The sequence below is a fragment of the Fukomys damarensis genome, unplaced genomic scaffold (assembly GCF_012274545.1).
Source record: "Fukomys damarensis isolate Sample0158 unplaced genomic scaffold, DMR_v1.0_HiC HiC_scaffold_37, whole genome shotgun sequence".
Taxonomy (NCBI): Eukaryota; Metazoa; Chordata; class Mammalia; order Rodentia; family Bathyergidae; genus Fukomys; species Fukomys damarensis.
The window spans coordinates 4,960,923-4,973,168 of NW_022900949.1; the positions used below are offsets into that span (position 1 = coordinate 4,960,923).

Here is a 12,246-nt window from a genome sequence, read left to right on the forward strand (position 1 = left end):
GATAGCCCATAATCAGCCAGCTCTTCCAGGTTTTAAATTTTTTTTGTTCCCACCCAGTGGATACCATTACTGTGTCTCTTCCTTCGTGGTCAGCGAAAATATGAAACCATACTTAACATTGCCCACATCAAATCTCTAGGCTCTCCTATGGCTTTTTCTAGTCCTCAGGACACTTTGTGCCTGGGGATCTGTTTAGACATAGCACAGTAGAGATGCAGCCTAACTCAGAAAATAATAGATGAGGAAGAAATATTGGAAACATTGTTCTCCATCATGGAAATGTACAGGAAAGTTTGAACCATGAGATGGAGTGTTACAGTTGTGCATGTTATCAGCTAAGAAGACTGAAATTTATGTACTTGTTTGTCATGGGGGACACAAAACTCTTGGTCAAAGTTTCCTTCCTGAACAGTAGAAACAGTAATAAGCAATGACTGAAAAGTGGTTAAGGACAAACAAATACACACACATACAACAAAATAATAACAACGTGTATAGAATGAAGGAAGAAATATAATTTTCAGGGTGAAAAGAGCCAGCATATTTAAATTCACAGAGTTTGCCTAAGGGACCACAAGTTCCCTTTTGTTCTGAGCCCCACGGTCCATGAGAGGCAAGTGATTGCTCTGCTGAGGAGACTTCCCAGGGCCTCCTTCACATCCTTGTTCCTCAGGCTGTAGATGAAGGGGTTCAGCGTGGGGGTCACCACGGTGTACAGCACAGAGGCGATCATGGCTGCTCAGAAGAATGGGCCCCGGAACAGCTGAGGTACAGCTGACGAACTGTTCCACAGAACAAGGAGACCACACACAGATGAAACCCAGAAGTGGAAAATGCTTTATACCTGCTAGAGGAGCACAGTCTTGTTAAGGAAGAGATGATCTGAGAATAAGAGAAGAGGATCCCAGTCACAAGAAACACACAGACCTGGGCTGCTGCTACAAGCAAGCCAATGTTATTGATGAGGGTATCAGAGCTGGCCACCTTGAGAACCTGAGCTAAGTGACAGAAAAAGGTGGGATTTCAGCGCCTACATGGAAGTTAAGTGGCTTGATAGGTAGAATGTGAATCAGGGATACCCAGACAATAAGAAGCCAAGCCATCAGAACCAGAAGACTACTACCAAGAGTTTGTGATAACCATGTAGGTTAGTGGTAGACCGACGGCCACAAAGTGGTCATAGGCCACCACAGTGAGTAAATAAATCATCCATCCCAGTAAAAGGCATAAAAAATACACCTGATCCAGGCACACCATGTAGGAGATGTCTTTGCTCTGTGCCTGGAAATTCACCAGCATCTTGGGGACTGTGGTAGAGGCGGAACGGATGTCCACAAAGGACAGCTAGGACAGGAAGAAGTACATGGGGGTGTGGATGGAGTCAGAGATGACGGCCAGGATGAACTGTGATGCTCCTATGTGGTCCATTGCTTCCATGTCAACGGTTTGGCTCCTGAGAAACAAGCAAAAGTTCAGAAACATATACCTAAAATTCCAGCAGCTATCACTTCATATGATCCCACTTGAACTGGTGTCCCTCACACCTCCTAAGTCCTGCTCTGTACAGCGATTCCCATAGGCAATTGGGTTTATTTCACTTTTACATATTTATAGCTCCAGAAATATCTTTTTTTCATAACCAATCACTTCCCCTTTTTGAATTTGTGGACATCAGCTAGTTTCTTCTTTGTTATTATGCTTTTAGTTGATAGTTTTCTTGATAGTTCCTATAATTTTAAAGTCTGATATTTATATACCAATGTTGAAACATGGATTCACAACTCAAACATATATATTTTTTTCCTCATTGAGTTTTTGGTACATTCTAGGTATACAGTACAGTTACATTCATTATTGGGATCTTCTACCTTTACATGACAGGTCTTGGTTCTGATTTTTTCCCCCTGACCCTGCCCTCCCTTCAGTCCTCCTCCCCTCCCCCTTAACAAACATCTCATTTCCATTTTTTCAATTCTCATACGTTTTTCCCTTATTAGCTTTCAAACATATACTTTTTGAGGTAACAGGAGTACAACTCAGGGCCTTGAGTTTGTGAGGCTGGTGCGGGGCCATTGAGCTAAATCCCTGGCCATCAAATAATTTTTGTTCTATGACTGAATAATTTCTACTGATATGACTCCACCTTATTATAAATGGGCTAATTACTGCTGCTATTATTTTGTAGATAGTAGGTGAATTAATAAGTGATAGCTGTCATTATTATTATTTCAGATACGTACTTTACCCAAAGCATATAATAGAGCTGAATTTAGATATTGGATTCTTCAGTGGGATTTGATGAAAAATAATTTCATCCTGCAAGTTACTACTATTTAAACTCACTTAGCTACAAACACTTTAGCTTTCCACTATAAATTATGTGTTCAATACACAATAAGACTGAATAAAGAAGTTAAATGGTACATTGATGTAACATTTCTTTTGTGCTCCCTCTGCTATACAGTATTATTTGACAAATGTGAGATGATTGACATAACAACAAATCTAACCTGCATGTGTATCCTTTGGCAAGATCTTCCTAAAATAGGGCAAACATCATGGGTGAAATCACTATCTTTGCACATACAAGGGGTTAGCTGACTCTTCTAACCACCAATCAGCATTGCTAATTATGACTATCTCTATGAATCCTTCTTTCAAAGAGTGTCTCCCAGGTGAGACCTCCTAATTGAGAAAAAGAAATGTGGACCACATAGACTGTAGGAGCAACCCAAACCACACTAATACTAAAATAAAGTATCTGGGTGCAGGAAAAGCATTTGACAAAATTCAACACCATTCATGATAAAAACCCTGCAAAAAATTGGAATAGATGGTCTATATCTCAACTTAATAAAGGCTATCTATGAAAAACCAACAGACAACATCATATTAAATGGCCAAAAACTGAAAACCTTCACACTAAAATCAGGAACAAGGGCCAGGGATCCAGCTCAGTGGTTCGGTGACCTGCCTAGCAAGCGCAAGGACCCGAGTTTGATCCCCGGAACCAAAAACAAAACAAAAAAAAATCAGGAACAAGACAAGGATGCCCACTATCACCACTCTTCTTCAATATAGTTCTGTAGACATTAGCCACAACAATTAGACAAGAGAAAGAAATTAAAGCAACAAAGACAGAAAAGGAAGGAGTTAAACTGTTATTATTTGTTGTTGATATGATACTCCACATTGAAGACCAAAAAAACTCCAACAAAAGACTTCTAGATGTAACTGACTCTTTTAGCAGAGTAGCTGGACACGGGGCCAACACCCCAAAATAAATAGCCTTCTTGTACACAAATAACACACTCACTGAGAAAGAAATTAGGGGAGCAATTCTTTTCACAATAATATCCAAAAAATGAAGTATCTAGAATATCAATCTATTGAAAGAAGCAAAAGACCTCCACACTGAAAAAATTTTCGATCTCTGAAAAAAGAGATCGAAGCGGACATAAGAAAATGAAAAGACATCCCCTGCTCCTGGGTAAGAAGAATCAACATAGTGAAAATGGCCATGTTCTCGAAAGTGCTACATAAGGGCCAGGGATTTAGCTCCGCAGTTCGGTGGCCTGCCTCGCAAGCGCAAGGAACCGAGTTTGATCCCCGGTACCAAAAAACAAACAAACAAAAAAAAAGTGCTACACAAATTGAATAAATGCCAATTGAAATTCCAAAACTATATTTCACAGAACTAGAAAAAAGAATCCAAAAATTCATTTCAAACCATAAGAGACCGAGAATAGCAAAAGCCATCCTAGGCAACAGACGCATGGCAGCAGGTATAATAATTCCCAATTTGAAACTATACTACAAAGCCACTGTGATAAAAACAGCATGGTCTGGCAAGGAAACAGACCTGAGGATCAGTGGAACAGACTGTAACATAAAGAAACAACTGCAGATATATTGAGCTACCTCATCTTTGACAAAGGAGCTGACCATCCTCACTGGAGGCAAGATAATCTCTTTAATAAATGGTGTTGGAAAAACTAGATTTCCATCTGCCAAAGATTAAAACTAGACCCTTATCTTTCACCAGGCACTAAACTAAAATCCAACCAGATTAAAGATCTAAATATTTTAAAAGAAACACTAAACTTGCTGGAAGATAAGTTAGGCAGAACCCTTGAAGACATTGACATAGGAAAAGACTTTATGAACAAATCCTCTGTAGCACGGGAACTAACAGAAAGAATCAACAACTGGGAACTCATCTTATTAAAAAGCTTCTGCACTGAAAAAGAAACCATCAACAGAACTAAAAGACAACCTACAATGTGGGAAAATATTTTTTACCAGCTGCTCCTCAGACAAAGGACTATTATCTAGAATATATAAAGAACAATCATCCCCCCAAATATAAAGACCCGATTCAAAAATGGGCATCTGAAATGAACAGACATTTCTCAGAAAAAGAAGTAAGAGCACTAAATAAATATATGAAAAAAGGTTCCACACCACTGCTCATTCAAGAGATGCAGATGAAAACAACACGAGGTTTCACCTCACCCTACAGAGAATGGCTGCTATCAAGAAATGAAATAATAACAAATGTTGGCAATCATATCACAGAGAAGTATGTGTACCCATGTTTATAGCGGCACAGTTTGTAATAGCTAAAAATTGGAAACAGCCCATTTGCCCATCCATTGGAAACTGGATAAAGAAGATGTGGTTTTTCTATAAAATGGAATACTATTCACCCATAAAGAATGAGAATCTAGAGTCATTCATAGGAAAATGGATACATTTTGAAGATATACTACTAAGTGAAATAAATAAGTCACACATGTATAAATACCAAATACTTTCTCTGGTGTGAAAAACTATAATGCTACGTAAAATCCTAGTGGTATAATTGACAATGTGAAACAGGAAGAAAGGGGCTAAAGTTGTAGGGAAAGTGGGAGGGGTAGGGGAAAGGGAATAAGGGAAAGAAAAAAATGAAAAAAATGGAAATAAAGTGTTTGTAAATGGGAATGGTAGGAGGTGGTGAATGGAGGGCAGGGACAAGGGGAAAAAAATGAGAACCAAGTCCTGTCATGCAACGGTACAAGATCCCAGTAATGAATGTAACTGTAGCATATACCTAAAATGTACCAATAAACTCAATGGGAAGAAAAGAGATATTTGAGACATTTATAGCTAAACAGTTTGACTGAGAGATCATACTCTTAAGTGAAATATGTTGAACATGAATGTATAAGTATCATATTGTTTCTCTCATGTAAGAAACCATAAGTGTGAAAAAGGATTAAAATATATAATGGATAATATGAAATAGGAAAAACATTTAAAATAGGGGGCACTAAGAAGAGAGAGAGCAAAAGGTTGGAAGAGAAAAACAAGTGAGAAAAGAAAGATAAAATAGAAACAAATGCTTTGTAAATAAAGAGGGAATAGTCAAAAGAAATGGAGAAAAATAAAACTTAAGATATATGACACACAGGTGCAGTTTTCATATGATGGATGTGAATATTATGTATATCTAAATTATACTAGTAAACTTTATTAAAAATTTAAATGTCTAAATGGGATATTGCAAAAATAAGAAAAAAATTGGAACAGCTGATCAAAACAGACTAAAACATTGAAGATAACTTCACAAAATACATAAATCATTGAGGTTATATCAGAGAGAAATACTTGAAATAAAAATCTATAGAATTCTTAAATGTAGAAAAAGACAATGTGCAGACAGTGTGTCTGGAATAGAAGACAAAATGGTGAATTATGAGGTACTCAGAGAGGCCATAAAAATGAGGGAACAAGAAAAAACTACCTAGAAGCTTCTGGATGACACTAAAATGACTAGTTTAATATAACTGGAGTTACAAAAAAGCTCGAAGAGCATATACATAGAGTTACTAATATATTTACAGAAACTGTAGGAGAAAATTTCCCAAGTACAGGAAAAGAGTTCAATGTATAAGGAAGTGAAACATCAGAACAAATATTTTGAAAAAAGAATCTTACCAAGAGGTGTCCTTATGGTACTGTCACATAGCCAACAAAAAGCGCAAAGTCAAAATTCTTAAAAAGAAAAACCCCCCAAAATTAGATAAAGGTGAACCCTTTAGAATTACAGCACGCTTCTCAACACGAACCTTAGAGGCCAGAAGACCTTGAAGTGAAACATTTCAGCCACTGAGGGCAATCAGCTTCCAGCCCAGAATAACATCCAAAAAGCTTCCTTTAACTCAGAAATAAGGACCTTTCATGGAAAAGATAAGCTGAAGAGATGTACGACTGCAAAACCTGCACTCCAGGAAACACTCAAGAATATTCTAGACGAAACCATGAAACCAACGAGGCTAAGATGAAATGAAAACACCAAGCAAGGACAATGGATAAACTGCAGTTAAAAATGACTAAGTCTGTTTTGTTTCCACCCTGGGTCCACAGATAACTGTGAACTTCCGGCCCCAGAGCAGAGTCACCTCCTAAGTGATCTGCTTAACATGAGCACCGTTTCTCATTTTTGGATGTGTGCGTGTCACCGTCCTGACTGTGGTGCCCTGGACCAGTTCGTGGACCTCTGCAGCACATTGAGTGTGTCAGCCATTAAGAACCACTGCCTTTGTGGAGTCCCAGTGTTGATTTTTAATTTTGCTTGTCTTTTACACTTCTCTAAGCATAATTTTATTACCCTAAATCTTACCTACTTCAGTGGTTCCTAATTTGTTATGTACCCTGCCCTCCTCCTTAATATCTACTTGGACAAATTTCTCAGTACCAAAGTGATCTATCAACTCTGCTATATTCTCTTGTCACTTAAACTTATGGGTGGTTTTCTCATATTAAAAATTGTTGCATCATCTGATAGAGAAAATGTCATATCTTCTCTATGTTTGAGCCCCAAATGTCAGTTGTTTGCTTGTTTTGTGGACAGGCATTAGAGTATATGTCAATTCAATTTAAATTCCACCAGAAATGTGACAGCTACAAAATCATGTACTATGCCAACACCTTTGCTGAATCCTTTCATAGACTGAGCAACCAAGTAAAGAAAAGTACTCTGGGGAGACCAGAGCAGAACCTCAGGACATCCAAAATTTTTGATGTTTTACAATGATAGCTTAATGTACTTAATTTCATAGGGTGATGCTGGGAAGATGAAGAGGGAACTCTAAAGTTGAGCATAAATTTTCAGCTTGCAAAAGAAAATGTTTCTGGCTGGGTGTGGTGGCGTATGCCTGTAATCCCAGCACTGGGGAGGCTGAGGCAGGAGGATCGCTGTGAGTTCGAGGCTAGCCTGGGCTATATAGTGAGTTCCAGGTCAGTCTCAACTACATAGTGAGACCCTGTCTCAAAAAACCAAAAAAAAAAAAGGGGGGGAGATGAAGGGAGGGCAGGGGTAAGGGGAAAAATTGAGAATCAAGACTTGTCATGTAGAGGTACAAGATCCCAACAATGAATGTAACTGTACTGTATCCCTAAAATGTACCAATAAACTCAATTAAAGCTGAAAAAAAAACAAAAAAAATGTTCCTGAAGACATATGATGTAGAGTGACCTGTAACAATATTAAAGGTACTGAAGTGTACACTGATCGAGTATGTTTCGTGAAAAGTGTATTAATTGTGCTATGAGCTTTTTACTTCAAAAGTAAAATAAAGGCAAGTCTGCATTTTTCACATTGTTTATAAATGACAGAAGTGATTAGGGCAAAGTAGCTTTATCTGAGTGGGTGTCAAACCCTGTTTCTTCCGTTAGTGTTAGGAAGACCTTAGAGACTGGGATGGCGTGGACCAATTTGGCTAATTATGAGTTTCCTCTGTGTGCTGAGATCCCAAGGTCACAGAGCGGTTGATAATCAGCCTCCAGTCCTTTAGTGACTCCCGTCCTGTGTCCAGTTCTGCGCCTGTGTCCCAAGCTCTGCCGTCTGTATTAGGAGGCTCCTGTGTGTGTCTGTATAAATTGCAATCCCAAAGGCAGAGACGGAACCTTCACTGGGCAGCAGACGTAAGAGGGTCTTTGGATCCGCTCTCCTTGACTATGACCCAGCTAGAAACTTCATCACCCAGTAAGTGCAAAGAAAATTCATTGACATGAAAAAGGATACTTACAGCTATTATTGCCTCATCCTGAGGAGGAACAAGATATTTTCAATAGTCTCACGAGGGTACAAATAGGAAACATATCAGTTATAAGGAGCATAGATTTTATGATCTTGGGTGTAGTTGGGAAGAATTATTCTTTCAAATGTGCTTTCTATATGTCTTGTTTCTACTTCCATTGATGTCACCCTCATAACAGCAGAGAGATTGCCCTTCGGCAGGGTTTCCTGAGAGCTCTAAAGGAATTATAAAGGTGATCAGGATATACAGGAAAACAGTACCCATGACATCAGGAGCTGGTTTGGAGGGCTTCCTTCCTTCCAGGAACTGAAAATTTCTTCCATTTGTCTTGTTTTATATCATTGTATATATCTTCCTGGAGTTATATTTGCTTACACTGCTATTGCTTGCTAAAAAATGGTAGCTGGGCATGGTGGCATATGCCTGTAATCCCAGCCCTTGGGAGGCTGAGGCAGGAGGATCACTGTGAGTTCAAGACCAGCCTGGGCTACATAGTGAGTTTCAGGTCAGTATCAGCTATATAGTAAGAGCCTGTCTCAAGAAACCAACAAAACAAAACAAAAAAAGGAAGCCTCTGTCGTTATAATGGAACCTGTAATAGGTTGTTTTATGTAAAAATCAGAGGGAGCAATTGTCTTGTCTGGTTACAGGCACACAGTAATTCTGTTAGGTTGCCTCCTAGCAACAGCAGAACATTAGGATATACGTGCAGTATAATATATAACTATTTTAAGATGAGAGAGGGACAGAAGAGCAAGCATTTTCAAAATGTTATCATAATAATTAATTTACAAGGTAAATGAGGCCTCGCTCTCCTACCCTTGATCCCTCGCCCTCTGCTCTGGTAGGGCTGTGAACTGGTCGAAGAGGAACTAAATCCGCTACTTGTGGACATTTTCTAGTCTATTTGTGGGGGAGTATATTTCTGAAACACACCATTCAGATGAGTTTTTTTACGCTTTTAGGTAAATTTTTAAGAAAATTGCTTGTGGATTCATAAATCAGTGTGGGACTGAAAACATTGACAAGAAAATCTACCCATAGAATTGCGGACGACAGATTCCTTTGGGGACAGGGGAGCAAGGGAAATGAGAGAAAAGATGCAAATTTGGGGTAATTTTTCAGATATTTAAAGAACATTAATAATGTAAATATTGTCAAATATTTCATGTTGATATCTATATAGATAGTAGGAGAATTTTCTAAATGCCAGCAAATACCCCTGGACAGTGGTTTTCAACCCTTTTAGGGAAGTGATTCAAAATTTTGAAATGTGCATATTCTGGTTAATATATTAAGCTAAGCCTAGATTATCTGGATATATGACAGTATTTCCACATAAAAATATTCCTAAATTAGAGTCAACGATGGTGCAAATCAAGTTATTTTCAAAATATTTTCTTATAGTGTGGACATAAGGTAGGTAATCGTTATCCCCATTTTACAGATGGAGTACATTATTAGAATGCATGTTTACAGGATTTCAAGTACCTCTTTCTATTGCAGCTGAATTTCAAAGTGTGCTTACATTATCTCCGGTACTGTTTTGGACTTTTTCCTAATTGAATCACAGATTGGCCTTGAAATTATGGGTTTTAGTTTCCATCACATAGCTGAAATATGAAACATGCAACTCATATTTCAAGAGAGATCAATGTGAAAATCTCTTGGTTAAAATTAGGAAGAATGACGTGAAATAAGAAGAAAAGGGCTAAAGGTGTAGGGAAAGTGGGAGGGGTAGGGGAAAGGGAATAAGGGAAAAGAAAAAATATGAGAAAATGAAAAAAGGGAAATAAAGTGTTTGTAGATGGGGAGGGGAGGAGGGGTGAAGGGAGGGCAGGGACAAGGGGAAAAAATGAGAACCAAGACCTGTCATGTAAAGGTACAAGATCCCAATGATGAATGTAACTGTACTGTATACCTAAAAGGAACCAAAAAACTCAATAAAAAAAAAATTAGAAAGAATGGGAGGTAGACCCAGCCTTTAGAGTTTCTTTGTTCCCAATGTTGTCAACTGGATGCAAGAGAGTTTATGATCAGAACAACAGCAAAGCATTTTGTCAACTTATGGTAGACTACAGAGATAAGAAAAAGATATCTTAAGTAACAGATATTTGACTGATATTGTATGATTACATACAGCTGTTAAAATTTTTAAAAATTCAAAGGTGCTTTTCATCATTTATTTTTATTGACAAAAGCAGTGTACACGAATCTAATTATGACCAAAGATCATATGCTTGTATCTGAACCTGTGATGTATAAATTTGAATGCAATAAAGACAAGGATAAAAGTTCCATATTGAATAATTTATTCACATAGTACACATTTTATATACAAGGACTGGGGAAGCTCTTACATACTTAAAAGATGCAATCAGAAATAAACAAAGAAATATTAAAAGTTCATTATTTTTAGCACAGTGGCTCAAAACAAAGTGTTCTGATTGAAGAGAATTGACTTTAGTTTTTAGATAATGTAGGCCTATATATTGTAGTATTTGTAGAGAAACTAATGAAGGAAATTTGTAGCTTGTTATGAGTATAAGATGTGGAATATTTCCATGCTTTTCAATTTTATTTCAATAGAATAATATTTTCTTCAGGGGGAAAGCTTAACTTCCCTTTACAGTTTTTGGAAAAAAATTTTTCCACAGTTTAGTGTTATCAAGGGCTTCTGAATTCTCTCTCCGTGGTCTCCTTATTCTGTGCAGTAGAGCATCCATAATGAAGGAGTATGCAGAGGAGATAGTAAACGAACCACCCAAAACTCAGTTCTGCATAGTGGCTTCATCAAAAGAGAAAAATGCTACTGAAGACTGAATTTCTGATGAGGATTCCTTGCTTATGAATACCTGACCTCAGACCAGGTGCAGAGTTATGTGTGATATTTTTTGCTTCATTTTTTAGATGAAATTTATTTAAAGGTGCTCAAGCAACATGCAAAGATATAATCTCACATATGTCTCAGAGTTCTACCTCATGCGCTTCTCAGAGGACCCAGATGTTCAGCCTGTAGTATTTGGACTGTTCCTGTCCATGTACCTGGTCACAGTGCTCAGGAACCTGTGCTATTTTTTTGCAACCATCATTTAGCCATCTAGAGAAAATTTTACAACTTCCCAAATGAATTTTGCACTAATATTAAAACCATAAATTTCACCATTCTCCAATCAAGATACAATTCTTCTATGAACATTGTATGAAATTGAATACATCAACCTTTGGGAATAATATAATCAAGCAGGGCATGTGTTCAGTTGAGCTGCATTTCTACATTCCCAATGAACCCCAAACATCCGGGGATTACATTCGCCAACTGCACAACCTCCACAAGGCACTGCCAATGTCCCTGTTCCTCAGGCTGTAGATGAAGGGATTCAGCATCGGGGTGACCACGGTGCACATCAGTGAGGCCACCATGACATTCTTGGGAGAATGTGAGACTTCTGAACCAAGGTACACTCCAATGCTGGCTCCATAAAATAAGCAAACAACTAACACATGAGAACTACAGGTAGAAAAGGCCTTGTACCTCCCACCTGATGAAGGGATTTGGAGAATGGAGGAAACAATTTTATAGTAAGAGAAAAGGATCCCTAACATGGGAATAAAGCCAAATATGGCTCCAACAAAATAGGTGACCATGTTTTTCAATAAAATATCAGAACATGAAAGACTAAAGACTTGAGAAGGATAACAGAATACATTAATAATTTCCACATCTTTGAAGCAGGTGAATTGCAAGGCAACTAAATTGTGCAGCTGGGAATTGAAAAGGCTGAAAAAGACTGACAGCAAAAGTAAGAAGACACAGCGGTGAGGGTTCATAATGGCTGCATAGTGCAGGGGGTGGCAGATGGCCACAAAGCGGTCATAGGCCATCACTGTCAGAAGCGCATCATCCATACTTACAAAAAAGGTTAAAAGAGACATCTGTGTCAGGCAGCCCACATAGGAGATGACTCTGCTGTGAGCTGAGATGTCTACAACCATCTTTGGGACTGTGGTGGAGATGAAACCAATGTCAACGATGGCCAGGTTGGAGAGGAAGAAGTACATGGGGGTGTGGAGGTGGGAGTCAGAGCTGACGGCCAGGATGATGAGCAGGTTCCCGAGCACTGTGACCATGTACATGGACAGGAACAGTCCAAAGAGG

General features: G+C 38.4%; 1 protein-coding gene across 1 annotated transcript; it reads right to left on the reverse strand.

The window, feature by feature from the left end:
• Window positions 1–1,344: 1,344 nt before the first annotated feature.
• LOC104860176 (olfactory receptor 7E24) lies at window positions 1,345–12,224 on the reverse strand. The gene is made up of 2 exons (XM_019207079.2): window positions 11,416–12,224; window positions 1,345–1,453 (listed from the first exon to the last, which is right to left on the reverse strand). Exons 1-2 carry the CDS (start codon window positions 12,222–12,224, stop codon window positions 1,345–1,347), a joined length of 918 nt encoding a protein of 305 aa, XP_019062624.2.
• Window positions 12,225–12,246: the final 22 nt, after the last annotated feature.

Bases quoted from the DNA above. Each gene is read 5' to 3' on its own strand.
- LOC104860176 (XM_019207079.2), bottom strand. From the start codon at position 12,224: ATGTACATGGTCACAGTGCTCGGGAACCTGCTCATCATCCTGGCCGTC. The intron at 1,454-11,415 runs GTTGTGCAGTTG...CTTGTTTCTCAG, and splicing joins ATTGGCAGTGCCTTGTGGAG to GAGCCAAACCGTTGACATGG.